Source organism: Vigna radiata, chromosome 8 (genome assembly GCF_000741045.1).
Source record: "Vigna radiata var. radiata cultivar VC1973A chromosome 8, Vradiata_ver6, whole genome shotgun sequence".
Lineage (NCBI taxonomy): Eukaryota > Viridiplantae > Streptophyta > Magnoliopsida > Fabales > Fabaceae > Vigna > Vigna radiata.
The window spans coordinates 41,939,753-41,960,020 of NC_028358.1; the positions used below are offsets into that span (position 1 = coordinate 41,939,753).

Below are 20,268 nucleotides of genomic sequence, written 5' to 3' on the forward strand. Positions count from 1 at the left end.
GGTAGTTTATTGAGAACCTAAATTAAAATTTAGTTTCTATTCAAAATATCTTAATCAATTAAAACTTTTTATAATTTTTAAGATATTCCTTTTTTGCTATAAAATTTAGTAAAGTTTTCCCATTTCGAAATGTCTCATCCATTCCAAAACTTGTGCTACCAAAATAAAATGAAAAAAAGAGAAAGATGTTATATATATAGACACGATTTGAGATTAAATGAAAGAAAAAAAAATCCTTAAACTATTGGTATGTACACTATTTTCAGAATTAACCGAGGTTACAATAACATTAAAGTTTATTTTTTAGAAAAAGATACCTTTAATTTGATGTAGTGGATTAAAATCAAAATCATTTTCAATGAAATTAAATTTAAATGATATTCTTTGAAAAAAAATGGAACTATACTCTTATGCTTTAATATATTAGATAAATAATTCAGAGAGCGACTCTTGATTAAAGGGTCTGTCAAGTATTATCTAAATTGATAAACAAAAGTAAATAATTATTTTATCTTTATTTGTATACTTTAATTTTTTTTTATCTCTTTGAATTTAAATTTTATTTCAAAATTGATTTTTAATATTTAAAAGATTTAACTGATAACAAAGATTTGTATTTAGATTAGAGTATATTAATAATTAGTAGGTATGCATGTGTTTTAGAATTCTTGTTTTGTGCATTATTTTACTATTGTTGATAAATACGTTTTTAAATTTACCGAAAAAAGACAAACTGGTTAACTGCGTATCACAAGCCAACTAAAAAAGTTTGCCATATTTTCGTGGAAGGAACAAATTGATTGGAGTTTATGAGAATAAAAAATAAAATAAAAAATAGTGAAGGAAATCTGTTCGCTAAACAAAAATCATGATTATTTTGTCCATGTTGTCAGCAGCCTCTGACCGCAAATCTACGACTGGTTACCTCTTTCTCACCACAAACGCAGACCCACCCCCTGCTCACATTAGCCATCCTCAGTTCTATCACTCTAAACTGCGCTTGCCGGTGCAAGCTCCACTCTACTTCTTACTTCCTCTAGAATAAGCCTTTTCACGTCTCTCTGCCACCAAACCCCTTTCATTCATTTGGGTTTGTCTGTCTCTTCAAATTTGGTGCCGTTGTTATGGCTTCTCTGAGACCTACCCTCTCTCAACTTTCCCTTTCGCAATATAATTTTCCCAGAAAATCTTCGTGGAACAATCACCTTCCATGCTTTTTCCACAAAAGGATCGCAAAGCTGCATACTTTCACCTCTTCTAAGTCTTCCGCTTTCAGGGTCTGCTGTAGTTCTCAAGAGTCCAATAGCCAAAACAATGGCAAGTTTGATTTTGTTTTTTAAATTTTATTTTCAAGTCTCATTTAATGATTGTTCTTCGAAATTGTTATAATTCTAGTTTTAGTGAGAAATAAGAGTTGCTCTTAATTTGAAATGATACATAAGTTTACTAAAATTTCTTAGCTCTATTTGTTTGATGACATGTATTTGTGATTTCCCTTCTCTTTGCTTGGCAGATTACCAAAATAAAATTTAGATTTTTTTCCCTTTTTTGTCTGTCTTCATCTGATGTAGGATGAGTTCTTGTGCTTTAAGCATGTCTGTGTGGCATTTTATCTGTTTGTTAGCAAGAAAACTGTTTGTTATTACGTTTTGGCCAGACAAGTAGATTTTCTAATGAAGGGGTTCGGATTATAATCTACAACTGGTTAAAGAGAACATCAAAGTGAATAACTTTACCCTTTTGTGTCATCATACTGCTTCTGTTGTGTTTTCAGGTGAAGAGCCTCCGGAGTCATTATTTATGAAGGAATTGAAGAGGAGAGGTATGACCCCTACATCATTGCTTGATGATTACAAACAAAGCAACTATGAACTTGATGAAGAGGTGTTCGTGAATGAGGAAGATAGAGGTTTCCTCAAAAGAAAATCTGTCTCAACCAATGTTGAGAGGAGTCTAGAAAATCAGAGAGAACGATCTATGGCCCTGAACAGTGAAGGTCTTGAGGTTGATTCATAGTCAACATTCCTTTTCCTTAAACAATTTATAAACAATCAGCTATGTTGTTTCTATGGTTTTTTTATCAGTAGTTTGTCTTTGTTATCTGGTGTTGAACAAAAAATACTGATTAAAATTTTTATATTGATGAGAAGCAAGAAAATGGAAATGGGGAGGGAGGACAAAGAAAAAACAGGAAGGATGAACATTTCAAGAAGTACTGAAATTCAGCTATGAATAATTAATGTCAACTTACAACACTGGTTTCAACCTTGTTCCCAAAACATTCTATACTTTTTAATCTTCTATGGATGAACAATTATATAAATAGTAAGTCCAATAACCCGAATCAACAAACATGATCTGGCTGTTAAATTTTGAACAGAGTGCCTTTTGAGACATCAAATGTTTGGAAATTAAAATTCAAATGGCTTGTGCTGAGTGCATAGAATTAGTAAGAGTTTTAAATAATTTTCAAAATAAGATCGAATGTTATCAGTTTTCCAAGAATAACTCTCTTAATTTCAGAGATGTAAGATTTCATAGCTAAATTCTAACGGCATTTATTATTATTATTATTATTTTAGGACTTAAGAAAACATACTTCATGTAGAATTAGGTTGTTAAAGTCTCGGGTTTTTCATTTCTGAATCTTCATGTAGAAATACAGCTTTCATACTTCTTACTATGAATTTCAATGATTGCATTGGACTAATGGAATGTTTGCCAGAGCTTATTTGTGCTTATGATTCTGAATACTATAAGTATTTCTAGTAAGAGATGCATTAGATACAATTATTCTAAAAATACATAAGATATAATGTGTACCATTAATATACAGATATTTAAAAAAGTTATAAAACGTAATAATTGATATTCTGCAAATCCAAACAAAATAGAATTTATTAACCATTTTCATCATGAATTATTTCTTTATTTGTTGACAAATAGAAATAGTATCAGTCTTATTTCTTTCTTGAAATCATTTGTGAAGAGAATAATTTCCATTTCTACTTCGTATGTAGCCGTATTCGAGTTTTATAGTTCTTCTAAAGTCTTATATACTTTATCGGTGAAATATTTAAGAGTGTGATATACTTACCAGATACGGATGTGGAAAATGAATTAAAGTATAGTGGTTCATGACTTGTGACTTTCTCATAAGTTTCACTTGTTTTAATTAGCTTTGTAGAAAAGCTTATCAAAATAATCTGTTTTTAGCTTATTCTAGTAAGTTTCACAGTGAAGCTTAAAAATAAACTCTCATAGTAAAATCTTATTGAACAAGTATTTATTTAAATTGCTTATCTAAATACTCCGTAAATTTGAGTGTGAAATGGGCATTAGTAACTTAAAAAGAGCTTTCATGAGTACACTGTTCTAGTATTTAGAACAGAATATGTATTAAGAAATCAACATGATGATCTCCATTATATGCAAAGTTCTTCTGTTAGACCATGTTAGGCCAGTTTAGATGTTGACGCACTTTCTTTGCATCGAATATTACTACATGAGAAGTTAGCGATTGCTGCACTGCCTAAATTATGTGGAGTCTTTTGGCCGACAGATATGAACAAACAAATCTATATATCCTATTAGAATGCATCCAAATCAGAATTAGTAATGTTGTATTGAAGTGAGCTTTTATGCTTAGATCTGATTGAATTTCCATTTGGGTTGAAATCCCGTGAAATCACTTGTGTATTTATCCGTTTCAGGGCTTAATACCTCGTGCTAAACTTCTCTTGACGATTGGAGGAACATTCTTCTTGGGATTTGGACCGTTGATCCTCATAATTGTTGCAACTTTTTCTGCTCTATACTTCGTAAGTACTTGGCCTGACAACAGATGTGATGAGTGCATTTTTTTATATATCACTTCATCATATTGTATGCATATCAGTATCACGGCAACAAAGCTCAATACAACATGAATTCTTAGCTTGAAATGCTTTATGTGTTCTTTTTGGCATGTTCTTCTTACACTTCAGTCATCACTTTATAGTGGATAAATAGGAGCTATGCTTTTGAGATGGCTTTGAAATTGATCCTTAGTTTACTGTTGCAGTATTTTGGACCAACATTTGTCCATGATGCAAGCCAGATGGCCATATCACCTCCACAATATGTGGACCCTTACGCACTCCTAGAAGATGAAAGGATATCACAGATAGCACCCCGTCTAAACTAAAGGCAAGACTACACATACCTCTTAGGAATCTAGTTGCATATATCAAATTTCTGTTTTTTTAAGCCTCTGTTGATTTAGTGCCATTGTAAAATATCATCCAGGATCAACTTGCTGTTATCTATTTTCCTTTCATCATTGACTCAATTCTTTACATCTGCCTTTTCCATTTTACATACATCCTATGTATAATTAAAACTAAATAAAAGCTCCATCAGAAGAAACAAACATTTCGTATAATTCTTTATTTTTTTGTTAATAAGTAAAATTCCTCACCTCTAGACGATATTATGATGAAATGAAAGCCACAAACTTGGGAAAAGATGAAGGTCTTGCACTTTCTTGAACATCATGAATAAGAGAAAAAAGGGATCACCGAATGTTGAAATGTTGGTTTGAGAAAGGATGGGAAATCATGTAGCAGTTGTTACGTAAGCTTTTATTTAAATACGCAGTGTATATATTATTGAACAAAGAAACTTAACATGTCTCTGATTAAGCGCAAAGATAGAAAGCTGGTTTATATTATTGAACAAAGAAAGTTAAGTATCAAGTGAAAAAAATCATTTTTTTTAAAAAAATAAATAAACTTTATTATATAGTATGGAAATTAAATATACCTTTTTTCGTTGGAGAATCTTCATCCTAGTATGCTACATAGGAATAACATGAAACAGGAAAGAAACTTGAAGAATCAGACAAACAAATATATATAAAAAATGTTAAATGAAGTTTCTATAGTCTCTGAAAATATTTTCACTTTCGGATTTTGCCTCTGATATGTGAAATACTTATTTTAGTTTTTGTATGTGTTTTCCCAAAATACTAAAATAGTTAAGTCTGCATAAAGGAAAAACTTTCAGCTTTAGTGTTGTGTCCGTGTTTTAAAGAATAGAGACAAAAACTATTAATTATGGAAGTGGTGGACTAGAAACACGATTTGAATTTTTTAGAGGAACAGAAAGCATTAATAATCCATTAGAAACTATCATAGAGAACACTTGAAAGAAAATGATCCAAACAACTGATAAATAATGACCAAAGACATTGATAGAAACAATGGTTCATCCCAAAAGATAAACCACGCGTAGGATTTACTTGAAGGGCTTATAGGTTTTAAGGTCTGTAACCATTCCTTGGATTGATGCAACTGCAGCAACAAGACTGACAATCAAGCAGAAGACATTTAGCATTTTGACCCCAATCCAGATCATAGAGAACTTGGGCACTTGAGCCTGAACCAGGTACATGTGCGTTGGAAAGTAGACGGACAAGGGCCAGAAGGCAATAGCTCCAAGCAACCCCACAATGCTATTGAAGAATGGCAGTATCATAGCAATGAGTGCTGTGAATATCACAAACATTGTCCTCCATATCACCCTGAATGCATTCACTTTATATGTTCCAACCAATGGAATGTTCACACCGTATTCTTTTGCCATGATTCTGCTTTGAGGCCAACGCCCTGCACACCAACTTTCCACAAGCAGATAAATTGGTTGGGAAAATACCTGTTTGTGCACAGAGTGAAATTCAGGTGTTTTTCTTGCGTTTTTATTAATACATTGCTCAACACAAGTTAATTTGGTGATGAAAGAATTACCTGGTAGGCGCCCACTAAATGAACAACTATGAAAATATTACCAATATCAACAAGCCAATACGGTTCATAAAAACCAAATCCTGTTAAGAAGTTTCCAGGTGCCTTGTTGCCGAATGCTTGATAGCCTAGAATACCACATAGCATGTAAAAAAATGTGGTGATGGAGATTCCAGTCACGCTGGCCTTCTTCATGGCTTCATTTTCTGGTGGGCTTGATTTTAATGTGTCCTGTTGAAATCAAGTTTTATATAACAAAACAATCCTCGAAAGAACAGTATAAAAAATTGAAATAAAGCAGCAATTTTGGCTAAGGTTGCTTGCCTGTATCTCAACCATTACCATACTGAAGCTATATGCGAAAGCAATGTTTCCAATTGCTTGGAAAGTGTACCATATCTTCTGCATTTCTGTCACGTCTTTTCCAACCTCCAGTCCCGTAAGACTAGTATCCACATGGCCTCCACCTTTTACGTTCAAAGATATTTATTCATTCATGCGTGGCATAGGAAATGGTTATGTACATAATAAAATGTGTTAATTAAATGCAACGGAGAACCTGCAATTTTTGCTATGGAGAGAGCGATGCCTATGGAAGAATAACCAAATGACATAACGGCAGCAATGAAGGAGAGGCCTGAAAGATTATGGAAATCAGGGATTTGGCTTAAGAAAATCTCTGCCGCTCCAAAGATGCACATATATTTGTAATTTGATGCATGGCACTTAGCTTCGTGCCCATACTTGTGAAAGCAATTCGATCTTCCGATGGCCCTGCTTCGCAAACACCAGTCACATAATGTACAACTAAAACTCATCCTTATTTCCTTTTTCACCATTTCAAAAACTATACTGCATGAGTTATCATATGATTGCACTCATGGCTTTTGAAAAATCTAATATGAAATAGTTTGACTTACACCATGCTAATGGATGCAGTGATGGTGTATCCAATGCATGCTCCAACAAGATTTGAGAACTGAGCTAGTCCACATAAACGGTATTGCCTTCCTCCTGGACCCAAACAAGAACAACACTATTCATATCTTTCAAAATCATTTTTATGCTCAATACTTCACACCATATTCTGCTAAATTACTCTCTCATCCAATACTCATATTCTTTTAATATATAGATAAATACTTACATAAATATTTTAAAAAATCAAAATTCTTTCCTTCATAAAAATAACAAGCGTATTACAAAAATTCTTTCCTCTTACAACTCATTTTAATAATTATTTATTAGTATTTAAATTTTAAAATGTTAAAATATTAATATATTAGGTTATAAATAAGATGTTTTTTATTGGTGGCGACATATCTCGACCAATTTGTAATTCAGAGTAGTTTTTACCTATTTTCCCTGTAATAATCTATATTATTATTATTATTATTATTATTATTATTATTATTATTATTATTATTATTATTATTACTATTATTATTATTATATAAAAGAGATTTTTCGTTTTCTTGTTCATATTTTACTTTGAATTTTATCTTTTTGAGCAACATTTTGTAACATTAAAATATTATTTTACCAATTTTATCTTTTAAGTAATTGATGTTTTTAAATTTAACCGTTATTTAATTAATTTTTAAATTTCACCGTTTTTAAAATCAAAATAAATGTCTGTAATAAAAACGTTATCTATAAAATAAATAAAAATTATTTCCAGTAAAGTTATTTAAAAAATATATTTATAATTTTATTATATTTGTATTATCATGAAAAAGGTTACTACGCTCCACTAACATATAATAAAATACTTCATTTAGTACACATATTCTTTTATTTCTATTTTATCTTTAGTTATATTTTCAAATTATAATATTTTAAATCTCATTGAACCTCATAATTATCTATTATACTTAACCGTAAGGAAAAATAATGATGAATATAAACATAACTCTACTAACTGAAAAATAACTGGAGATATCTCTACTACTCAACAATATAGTTAAACTTTTTCTTCACATAGAGGTAATTATATATATATATATATATATATATATATATATATATATATATATATATATATATATATATATATATATATATATAAATAAGTAATTAGAATTAAGATTAATGTAAATATTAAATTTTTATCATCCGATAACATAAAAAGTATGAACATACATACAATAGCACGTCTGTCTCTCCGCAAAATATAAAATCTGTATGCATGAAATTTATTTCAATTAAATTTTATATTAGGTACACCTTGAACTAAAAAAAAAGGTATTTCAATTTAAAAACATTTATTTATCAGTCGTATAGAGAAACAACACTTAACGTTTAAGAATAATAATGAACTCATTAAATAACGTCTGTCTGTTGTCTTTTATTTTAAATATGTCAACGAGAACATCATTAAAACAATATCTACTTACACGTTTTACAGCTCAACTAATATAGTTTCATAAATTTTATGGTCAATATTTCGTGTTTTTTTTTTTTTTTTTGAAACTGTTCTTTTACACTTAAGTAATAAGAAAACGCGTGAAGTAAAAAAAGAAAAAAAAAAGTTGAATTTGGTCTCCGAAAATCAGAAGAAAAATGAAGAGTTGAAATTACCTAGAATAGTTTTGACCATGTTCATGTAGGTGAGGTTTCTGGTTCCATGAACAGGATCAGGGTACCTGTAACAATTGCAGAGCAGAAAACAAGTGTAGAGAGTGATCAGAGAGAACAACACCAGAATCACAGGCCCAGCAATCCAGCCCAATTGAGCCACGGCCCACGCCAGCGACAGCACCCCTGACCCAATAACAGCCGTTACGATGTGCGCAGATGCAGTCATCCATGTTCCTTCACGCCCAACACAACCATTACAAAATTAAAATCACATGAATAATTGATGAAATTAAAATAAATTATTGGATTTGAGATTATTATTGGATTTGAGATTATATAATAATGTTTTAGGAAGATGGATAGAGTTACCTGTTCGTTTTATGCTACCATCGTCGTCGTATTTAAAGTTATGGGACTCCATTTCCTTTCTTTCTTTCTATTCAGTCACTGGAAAATTGACCATATTAGTGGGATTATCTTCTTATTATAAGAATGGAGAATGAATAAGAGAAACACTATAAGCACAATCCTTATTTAAATTACTACTCACTGCCACAATCCTTGTTTAATGTGTTATTTTTTGTTTTACCTGAACTTATTTATCATATAAAAAATAAAATAATTGAATAGATTATTCATTATTTATTATATTAAAATAATCCTGTGACAAAATAGTTAATTTATGACATGTTTAACTGCTTATTTATCATATAAAGCATTTTAGGTATAATTTATAAGCAGTTAAACATGCTTTATATTATACCTAAAATGGGAGCAGTTGCTTTATTTTAACTTAGTTTTTTTTTTCAATCACCCAATTAGCTTTTTCTCTCTATTTCACTATATTTTAATAACTTTTGTTTCTGTCTTATTTTTTAAAAATTTATATCCTTGTAAATTCTATATTATAATATAGGAAAATAATTTGTGTATGATTTTGAAATATTATTGAAAAAAAAATTCTGGACACAGAGTAAATAATCTCATTATATTTTGTTAATAATTATCACATGGTATCACATGGATAAGAGAGACACTAGAGTGGGAGTATTATTTCAATTCTACTTTTAAAGTAATAATAGTTTCAATAACAGTTTAGTTTAATTGGTCAAAATTGATATTGATGAAGAATTAAATTAATTACATTAATAATATTTATTATATAATTTATAGATAAGTATAAAATATTTATTATAAGTACTTATCCATGACTTCTTATTTCTTGTAACATCCCAATAAGTATAACCAAGGCTATAATTCATTTTCAGGAGTTAACATGAACAATAAAGGAGAACAGTAGTGAATAAACCGAGAGGTGAAAGAGATAGGAAAATAGCATTTAATTTAAAACTGTACAACAGTTCAATTAAGTAAGATATTTACAAGATGGACCGAACGGTCTTAGGCCAAGTTCATTGACCGAACGGTCAAACATCAAAAGGTTCCTATACATAACATCTACAAAGTATAAAACAAAGAGAACCACTATACTAAGGACCGGACGGTCCTGCATAACTCTCGGGTACGGTGTCTACTGCATCTTCCAAAGCGTCCTCCAAAGCAGCTTCCAAGGTAACTTCTAGGTTATACTCTGCTCACACCCAAAAAGGATGATCATTACAAATGAAGAGAATGGTCGAACGGTCGGATACCGAACGGCAACATAGGCAAAGACACAAAGAATAAGGGTAAGCTTATGTAAATTTAATTAATGTTTTCAACATGCAAGTAAACAATTAAACAAAACCAATTCAACATGTTATACACACAAGTACCACTCATACATCCTAAGTTCATTAAATTTAAGACAGACCACTAAGACACTGTCCGGACGTATGAACATGTAGCTCGGTCGTCCCTAGCACCCGGTGTGGTGTAGTAACTGTCTCTCTGATCAGCTGCCACCCGAGGTTAGCCCTCAAACGGTTATCTATTCATATAACCGCGGACCTCCTGCCATTCCCACGCATGAGTGACCTCTCTCTACTTGAGAAAGCATCCTCACGGAATATCAGGAACAAAGACAACACCTGAGTCATTCCCACATTCATACTTTACCAATCAATACTAACTCATGAGTTATTCCGCCAGTGGAATTCTCTTACTTAGTCAAATTCAATCAAGGTGCATTATTACTTCCAAACTGTTAGGGTGTTGAGAGGAGTACCAATATCCAATACTAAGTTATAACCAATAGTGACCGAACGGTTTAATAGAAAAGGGTAAAGTGAGTATCAAGAATTCAAGAAACTGACCGGACGGTCATATCAAAGGTAGGAATGAATAACTGAAGTATGTCAATGGTAGGTGGGGTGATTAGATAAAGAACGAGATCGTAACTTAAGGATTTATTATAAAGAATAGTCATCCAAACAGTTTGACACCATATCATAAAATAGGAATTAAGATGGTCAAAGGTTGGTCTATGACCAAACACTTATCAGGCCGGACGGATCAATAAAGAAGAAATTCCTTTAAAAGAGTGAAAGGACATTAGTCACTTTACACCGGACGTTTCAATAAATTGAGTCTCACTAAACCATTCGGTCATTAAGTGACCGGATTGGTTTCAAAAGGAAGAATATCATATTGTAAGTTTCAAATGTTAAGTGCCAGCCTAAGGCCAAACACTTGTAAGACCGAACACTTGGTTTATGACCAGCATTCTTAAATAGCTATCAAAGAAACACTTAAAAGGAAACCAATTTAGTTTTAGTAACTATACTAGGCCGATCAGTCATAATAAACCGAACGGAACAGGGAAGACCGAACGGTCCTAATGACCTTCGATCTCAGATTCACATTTTCTCTAAGTTTCATACATACTCTCATCAGTACAGAATTCATAGTTCATACTTATCATACAACTCATGCAACATCATACCATATTCAAATTATAAGAATTCAAGCAACATACTCTAGATATCAAACATGCATTAATTCATGCATACTTTCAACCATACAGAAAATCATAAATTAAACTTTATAAGCTTCCCTTACCTCTAATTCCAGCTAAGTCTTGAAAAACAAGTTGATATGAACTATCCTTCTAAGTCTCCCAAGGACAGGTGCAGGCTTGAAAACCGGACGGTTTAGATGAAAGAGGAGACCACCAGGAGTCTTCAGGTGTGATCTGAATGGTGATCGGAACAATAACTTGGTTAGGATTTTAGAGAGAAGGTAAGGAGGTTTTAGAGAGAAGGAGGAGAGTTTGAGGTTTCAGTAAGAAGAAGGTTGCATGCAAAAGTGGCGTCAGGTCTTCTTTCTCACCTTATATATTGCCTCCAATCCGGACGGTTTGGCCAACTCCAGCGTGACACCTGACTTCCATTCCCAGGGTTTTCTGCTATGCTGCTACTGCACGGATCACGAGAGAAAGGGAATTAAAAGCTTGGCAGAGTGTGTCTCCCACTCACCAGGGGAGAACCGGACGGTGACACATGTATTCCACTTTAGTGGAAGATTAAATGGATTGTAATATTTCTTATATTAAAATAACTTTTGTTTCTTATTTTAGATAATTGTAATTTTTAGTTTATAAAACCATACATAACTTAATTAATATAGTTGATTAATTGTTTTGCTCTCTAAAATTAATGACTATTTAAACATTTTATTGTAGTGTTAAATACAAAATTGAATATTCACTATAAAAATGTCATTAAATAATAATTAAATATAGAGAAAAAATTAATTATTTATTATATTAATTAAATTAAATATTTTTTATAAATAAAAAATTATTAATAATTAAAATAGTATATATTATTAATAAAAAATTATAATTGATTTACGAATTAAAATTCAAATTAGTTTCTAGCTAACAAAATTTCAATTACTTGCGAATGTTTAGAAATAAATTTCAAAATTAATAAACATATAAAGAATATCATTTACACGCAATATAGTATTTAAAATTTACCTTTAAAAGAAGGACTTCGAACTCATATCTAATCAAAGAATTTTAGATTAAATAAGTAACACAATATCATTTTGTCTCGTATTAATTACTTTTAAACCAAAATATTTCCAACTAAAGAAAAAAGATGGTACAAAAATTAGAAGAGTATTAATTAAAAAAACAATTAAGATATAAAATTATGATTTATTATTATTATCACCGGCTAATAAATAAGAAAATAAATGACAGTGTTTAATGTGCTTAAAATTTATTTCTTAAACACATTTAATTGTAAGCCTAATATATAAATTTTGTATGTGTTGGAGTTGAGGATTATTTCATATTGCAGGTTTTAGCAAGTATTAATCATATCGTCCGAGTAGCAATAATAATGTATACTTATATAATTATAATTACTAATATCACCATTTCTCTATAAAACATTATAAATACTACAAAATATTACACATAAAATAAAGGTTTAAACCCTTTTTTGTCTCTAAGTTAAGTTCTGATATTCAGTTTAGTCTCCGCTTTTAAAAATGTCAACCTTTAGTCCCTATGATAGGAAAAATGTATCAAATCAGTCATATTCGTTAACAAATCACAAGTTTTTCATTAAGTGATTTGTTGTTCATAACACATTCCGTTAACAAATCACAAAATATTGTATACCTAGGTATGAAAACTTGTGATTTATTGTTTATTAAGTGTTATCATGAGGTTTAAAAGCGGAGACTGAACTGAACATCATAATTTAACTTAGAAACTAAAAAAGGATTAAACCTAAAATAAAACGGTCTTTTTATAATATATATTGCCCACTATTATGTATACTATCATATGTACTTAGATATAATTATACTAATCAACTACACTTAAAAATAATATTTTAGGAATTAATAGAAGCCACAAATAAGGGTGAACTAATTTAAATTAAAATAATACCACACAATGTATATAACAACACATGTCATAATCTCTGCAAAATATTACAATACTACAAAAGATTATAATAAATAAAATCATCTCGAGTCAATAATATTGTTTACTATATACCATATAAGCATACATACATACATACATAAAATAAATATATATATATATATATATATATATATATATATATATATATATCATAAAATATTAATATGCATGTCATATTTTCGTCGCATGTCCGACCTTGAATAATTAATGAATTAAAGTTGTGATCATAATCCATATTTAATGCAACATATGGCACACAGTATAGTCATTTTAACCATCAAAATATTAATACTGTCAAATAACAGTACACTTGAGTGAGTTTATCTGGCTTAAAAAAACATAGAGAGATTTTCTTAGAGACATTCAATTTGAAAATAAAAAGATTTCTCACTATTTTACATCACCAAAACAAATTTTAAAACTTCCTTTACACAAAATAATAAAATCATTACCATGCTGTAAAATAGTCCCCCACATATAATTAGCATATTTTTCCGATTCATGAAAGTTATATTGTATATTTTCACCTTTATATACATATATTAAAATATCACACTTTGCACATATTTAACAATCTTAAATCATTAATTGATAAAATATAAAATGGTAACCCTCAAACCGCTTAAAATATAAAAACAAAAAATTTCTCTTAATAGGGATTATTTTACTTAATTAAAATTTGAGTTTGTTTGTATTAAGAAAACTTTTCAAATGAAAATACTATCAGCATAAAATAATACTATCTAAACGTCAAAAAAGTCAAATAACTTACATTTAGTGAAATAGCATTTTAAATTACTATACTTTATTAACGTTTGTCCAGTGTTATTATATTAACACAAAACACCCAGTACAAGTTAGTGATAATGATGTTAATTACTTATTCACAAAAAAAATAGTAATAATAAAATCTATAAACGAATTAAAACATTTATTGTTTTATTTATTATATCAAAATTTTCTATCAAAACTTAAATAATATATCAATAATGAATAAAAAACGTTTAATTTTAATAAACTATAGACAACAAGTTGTTAAATTTTATAATAATAAAAAATTCATTTTTAATAACAGTTATCCGATGAGTAGGAAAAGTTATCATATAGTAAAAGTACAGAGAAACCAATATATTAGTGATGGTGATTATCTTTTTTCAAACTAAACAATTTTCATTATTCAATCATACATTTTTAAAATATGTAACTTTACTATATATTTACAAAATAAATAAAAATCATACATTTTTATAAATATGTAACTTTATTAAATATTTACAAAAAATATATATGGGAATCGAACTCATTATGATAGATTTTAATTAATATAAACTGTTATAATTATAATAACTTATCCGGTTTATGCATAAGTAGATGCAAGGGACGGTCAACGGTGAGAGTGTCACTCGACTATTTGAAGTTTAGTTTCACCTTTCATATACATTTATATTTTGATGCACTTCTCTTAATGTAAATATTTTATTTTAAAAAATACTCTTAATGATATTTAAAAAAAAACACTAGATAACTATAAATCCAATGTGTATATTAAATGAATAATTATGCTTAATATCTTAATTCTAATGCTCTAATCAGCATACTCTTTTAATTTCCAAAATTTATTTATTTTTTCGTTTCTCATGTGACAAATTAAAAGTTGTGATAGTGGTGATTGGGGAATGTATGTATTTCTAATTTATTTTCAACTCGTGAATTGAAAATATATTTTGAATTAAATGTTTTTTTTTATATTTTTTTTATTAAAAAGTATTTGATTGATTGTTTATATTCTATCAAAGAAAACTAGGGAAAGTTTAATAATACTTTAATAATTTTTTAGAAATTCAAAATAATACTGTTTTATATAAACACCATTATAATTTTATTTTAAAAAGGTAAAAGAAAATAACTAATAAATTAGCTAAAAAAATATAATTTGACTGAATTAATTATTTAAATCTTAATAAAGTATTTGATTGTTTGGTCTTGTTCTATAAATAATGAAAGTAAAATTAATTTTTCTGAATATTTGATTGAGTAAATTAATTATTTTCTGAATATTTTAGTACAAGGACAAATTTTTAAGTCCAGATTAAAACAATGACTAGATATAATGTTTAATATTAATGATCATTAATACAAAATATTTGTACTTTTTAATTAAATTTATAATTATTATATATGTTATTTATTAATTAAATACATACAATCAATTTATGAGTGTTATTTAAATCTATAGCATTAGTTTGTAGAAAAATATGTTTTGAGGGATGTTTCTTTTGTCAGTTTTTCTTTTTTAAAAAAATCAAAGGTGTATGAATATAACTTATTCAAGTTTACATAAAATTTTAATAAAAATATAACACATTACTCGTATTACATTATTTAATATAGTGATCAATTTAAAAATAATTAGAATAATGTATTGTTTTTTTACTTTATCTATAACTTCAATATTTCAAATACGTTTCTTTTCTTTATTAACAATATAAGATCTGATCAAGTTTGGAATGGTTAATTGAAAAAGACGTATGAGGTTGAATTTATGTGTTGTTATTGTTTTCACACATTCCATGTTGAATTTATAGTAGTATGATTTCATCCTTTAAAACAAATCAACATAAATATAAGAAGAGACCACATTGATTCAATTTAACTAAATGATAGGTTGAAATGAGAACAAAAATAATAATAGGGTTACATTAAAAAAAAAATTACCAAAAATACCTATTTAACCAAAACTTTAAAATCAATCCTTGACACTAATTATTTCTTAACTCAACTTGTAGTCTTGTATAAAACATATGACCATATTTTCAAAACAAAAACGAGCACAACAGTAAACTATAAACAATTTTGTGGTGGTGTTCTGCATTTGGCGCTAGCATTTTGAATTTGGTTTTGTGGGTCAATATTACTTTCATTCCCTTTATTACATTTTGAATTTTGTAATTAAGATTTCAATTGTAAATAAAATGAAAGCTATATTTTAAAGTTGAATTCGTGGAAATTAGCATTCACAATAAAAGGTTCAGAAAATGGACAAAACACATATTGTCATTTAAGTCCGGAACATGAACAATGAAGCATAAAAGGAATGCATCCAAATAAAACAACAGAACACCAACAAGAGAAAATACGTAAAAGAATCTGAAGTAGATTCTAGTACTCCTCTTCCTCCTCCACGCCCTCACCCGACTCAGCACCCACTTCCTCGTAATCCTTCTCGAGAGCAGCGAGGTCCTCACGAGCTTCTGAAAACTCACCTTCTTCCATACCCTCACCCACGTACCAGTGAACAAAGGCACGTTTGGCATACATGAGATCAAACTTGTGGTCAATGCGGCCAAATACCTCCGCCACACTGGTGGAGTTCGAAATCATGCATACTGCTCTCTGCACCTTAGCAAGGTCACCTCCAGGGACAACGGTAGGTGGCTGGTAGTTGATACCACACTTGAAACCAGTAGGACACCAATCCACAAATTGAATGGTCCTCTTCGTCTTGATGGTAGCAACAGCTGCGTTCACATCTTTTGGCACAACATCACCACGGTACATCAGGCAACAGGCCATATATTTTCCATGGCGAGGATCACACTTAGCCATCATGGAAGATGGCTCAAAAGCACTGTTGGTAATTTCTGCCACTGAAAGCTGTTCATGGTAAGCCTTCTCGGCAGAGATAACTGGGGCATAGGAGGAAAGCATGAAGTGGATTCTGGGATATGGGACCAAGTTGGTCTGGAATTCAGTCACATCCACATTCAGGGCACCATCAAATCTCAGGGAAGCAGTCAGAGAAGAAATCACCTAATCCCCCAGAGAAAAAAGTAATTCAATCAATCCACAGATTTATTAATAATTACAATTAATCTCATTAAGTTGCAAATTATATTACCTGAGAAACAAGACGGTTGAGATTAGTGTATGTGGGCCGCTCGATGTCAAGGGAGCGCCTGCAGATGTCATAAATGGCCTCATTGTCCAAAAGCACTGCTACATCAGTGTGCTCCAAGAGAGAGTGTGTGGAGAGGACACTGTTGTATGGCTCAACAACAGAGGTGGAGACCTGAGGAGAAGGGTAGACAGTGAAACCAAGTTTGGATTTCTTGCCATAATCAACAGAGAGACGCTCCAACAGAAGAGAACCGAGACCAGAACCAGTTCCTCCACCAACAGCATTGAAAACCAGGAACCCCTGGAGACCAGTGCAGTTGTCAGCAAGCTTTCGGATGCGGTCCAAACACAGATCAACGATCTCTTTCCCAACTGATATACAGCACAAACAACAAATATAACAATGAGTGTAAGAAATTTAATACCCTTACACAATATTACAAAAGTTAACATAGTTGGGACTCACTGGTATAATGGCCACGGGCAAAGTTGTTGGCGGCATCTTCTTTGCCGCTGATGAGCTGCTCTGGGTGGAAAAGCTGGCGGTAAGGTCCAGTCCTAACCTCATCGATCACAGTGGGCTCAAGATCCACAAAGACGGCACGTGGAACATGCTTTCCAGCACCTGTCTCGCTGAAGAAAGTGTTGAAAGCATCGTCACCACCACCAACTGTTTTGTCACTTGGCATTTGACCATCGGGCTGCATAAAAACAATGAATATCAGCTCTCTGTATTACCTTTAACAATATTTATTCTTCATATTTCCACAATTAAGGAGATTTCATACAAGAGTTAAAAACTGCAAGAACAGGAGCTAAAGATTGAAACCAGAAACACGAACATTATATTTAACAGCTAAAAGAACTATCTAATCAGAATGGTTTGCAAGCTTCACGTGTAGATCTGACAATCGAGAGCGAGATCCCATTATGATTTGAAATAACATGCTTTAAAGGGTCACATTACTAGTAATATAGATCCGCAGCCTGATTAGAAAATGCAATTGCAAAACGGATCTGGCAAAATAAACTCTGGTAACACAAAAACAAAAGAGATCTTCAAAAATAATAGAAACCAGGTTTAAATAAAGTACGGATCAAAGTGAAATAAATAACGGAAAATTTGAAAAAAAAAAGAAAATGCTAGAATTTCCTTAGATCTGAGAAACGAATATTCGTATCAACAGCGAAATTACACGAAAGAAGCACCCACGACACAGATCTGACGAAAAAAAAAAAAAGCTGAAGCATGTTGAGATGGATGACTCACCCCGATGCCGTGCTCAAGACAGTAGAGCTCCCAGCAAGCATTTCCGACCTGGATACCGGCCTGACCAATGTGAATTGAGATGCACTCTCTCATTTTCGCAGATTAAAAAAAGCGAATTTGAAACGAGAAAATAGGAGCGTAGAGAGGAAGAAGAAATGGAGAAGAAAGGCGTTTATGAAGACGCCTTCTTTGAATCTTGATGCAAGGAAAGTTTGGGGATTGCGTATTCCATTTATAGGGAGATAGATGGGGTTGCTAAGCTGTCATTGTCTCTAACCATGGTTGGTTCACGGTGCGCTAGCAAGAGTTGAGCTGTCTACATCCCATGTAACCCAACTTCCTAACCACGGTTAGTTCCAATCCTTTTCATTTTTTGAAATTTAAATTCTTTTTTGCCGCCCGAGGCCAGTCCACATTTGCCGTTTTTACTTGACTGCGTTTAAAAGAGAACAACGGTAAGATTGGTTTCCATTTTTCAATGGACTGAAGTTATTATAACTTATTTAGTTCAAGGAGAATTATGAGAAACTAAAGTTATACATAACGTATGTTTTCAGTATTGTGCACGTGCTTTCTTTTATCTAATTAACGTTGGTCTATCAATTTACAATGATTCCTGATAAAAAAAATATTACATGACTATTTTGTAAAGAAAATCTTGAGTGCCACCAGATTAATGAAGTGTTTGAACTTTTCATAAATAAATTAATGTCCGATATATGATACTAACGTAGACTGTTGAATTTGTGACCTTATGTACGTTGGTTTTCTTGGTTACTGTAAATGAATATTTTTTTTATAATTTTATTATAGGTAGTTTTTTTTTTTATGAATAATTTTTTTGTAGATAATTATTTTAATTCAAAAATAGTTGCTAGTTATATAATTAAAGTAACCGTGTTATATCTTTTGTTAGTTGGATATCAAATGAAGTATTGAAAATTGTTGACAGGATATTAAATTACTGAAAATTGTTAGAAGATTATAAACATTTCTTATCATTATTACTTTAAGGTTTAAGTTTTTTTTTATGTATAAAAGTGAATAAAAATCTTTTTTCTCGCATATTATTTTTTTTTTAATTCGCACAAGAATTTTGGATTTTGAAAATTCAATTTTTGCATTTTTTTTCTTTGTAGTTTTAGTTATATTTCGTTTTAGGGTTTTAAAGTATTGATATTGTCTAAAATGTATTTAGTTTGAGTTCTTTCTATTCTTACATGTTGTTTGTTGTTCATCATAATTGTTATAGGACCTTCGACGAACTCATCACTGGAGCTTCGTGAGACTTTTATTGAAGTCTTGTCGAACCTTCACCGGATCTTTGTTGGAACCATTATTGTAACTGTCGTTGAACCTTTGTTTGAGTTATTGTCGAGCTTTTTTCATTGAAGCTTTTACCATCATCAGAATTGTCTTTATAATCACATCCGGACCATGACAGTTCCACTAAGCAATGTTGAGCTTTGAACTTCAAACACATGTGCACTACGTACTGAAATTAAACATTTGAAATCTTGAATGGAGTTTACCAACGCGTCACCTTATGGTAAGAACTTCATTTCATCTTTTAATGTTTCTAAAACTTTATGTAAAAACTCTTTAGTTCTCAACTCTAGTGCCACAAACCATGTGACCCCTCATTCGTCTCTTTTACCATCATATGTTTCTCTTTTTGGTAACCACATTATTGTTGTGAGTGGATGTGGTAATGTTTTCATTTATCATCCCTCAACTTTAAAGATGTTCTTTACGTTCCAAACACTTGTAAAAATCCTAAATCGATATAAAAAAAATCATCAATCACCTAAAGTGTTTTGTAATCTTCTTTCCCATTCACTGTGTTTTCC

At 30.7% G+C, this 20,268-nt stretch overlaps 3 protein-coding genes across 4 annotated transcripts; 1 reads left to right on the forward strand and 2 right to left on the reverse strand.

Annotated features, from left to right (window-relative positions):
- The first annotated feature begins 880 nt into the window (after window positions 1-880).
- LOC106772529 lies at window positions 881-5,469 on the forward strand. Of its 2 annotated transcripts, XM_022785688.1 has the most exons (5): window positions 881-1,317; window positions 1,775-2,004; window positions 3,714-3,821; window positions 4,064-4,188; window positions 5,340-5,469. In XM_022785688.1, the coding sequence occupies exons 1-4, from the start codon at window positions 1,125-1,127 to the stop codon at window positions 4,184-4,186; spliced, it is 654 nt and encodes a 217-aa protein (XP_022641409.1). In that variant the 5' UTR covers window positions 881-1,124; the 3' UTR covers window positions 4,187-4,188; window positions 5,340-5,469. The 2 variants fall into 2 exon arrangements, with proteins under 2 accessions (XP_022641409.1, XP_014514467.1); XM_014658981.2 differs by lacking the exon at window positions 5,340-5,469 and having other exon boundaries at window positions 882-1,317; window positions 4,064-4,330.
- LOC106770682 (amino acid permease 6) lies at window positions 4,945-8,784 on the reverse strand. The gene is made up of 7 exons (XM_014656480.2): window positions 8,733-8,784; window positions 8,364-8,597; window positions 6,704-6,797; window positions 6,343-6,557; window positions 6,108-6,250; window positions 5,787-6,014; window positions 4,945-5,694 (listed from the first exon to the last, which is right to left on the reverse strand). The coding sequence occupies exons 1-7, from the start codon at window positions 8,782-8,784 to the stop codon at window positions 5,278-5,280; spliced, it is 1,383 nt and encodes a 460-aa protein (XP_014511966.1). The 3' UTR covers window positions 4,945-5,277.
- A 7,474-nt stretch (window positions 8,785-16,258) lies between these two features.
- Window positions 16,259-18,633, reverse strand: LOC106772099 (tubulin alpha-1 chain). The gene is made up of 4 exons (XM_014658270.2): window positions 18,419-18,633; window positions 17,615-17,849; window positions 17,150-17,520; window positions 16,259-17,061 (listed from the first exon to the last, which is right to left on the reverse strand). Exons 1-4 carry the CDS (start codon window positions 18,509-18,511, stop codon window positions 16,411-16,413), a joined length of 1,350 nt encoding a protein of 449 aa, XP_014513756.1. The 5' UTR covers window positions 18,512-18,633; the 3' UTR covers window positions 16,259-16,410.
- Between the last annotated feature and the right edge of the window lie 1,635 nt (window positions 18,634-20,268).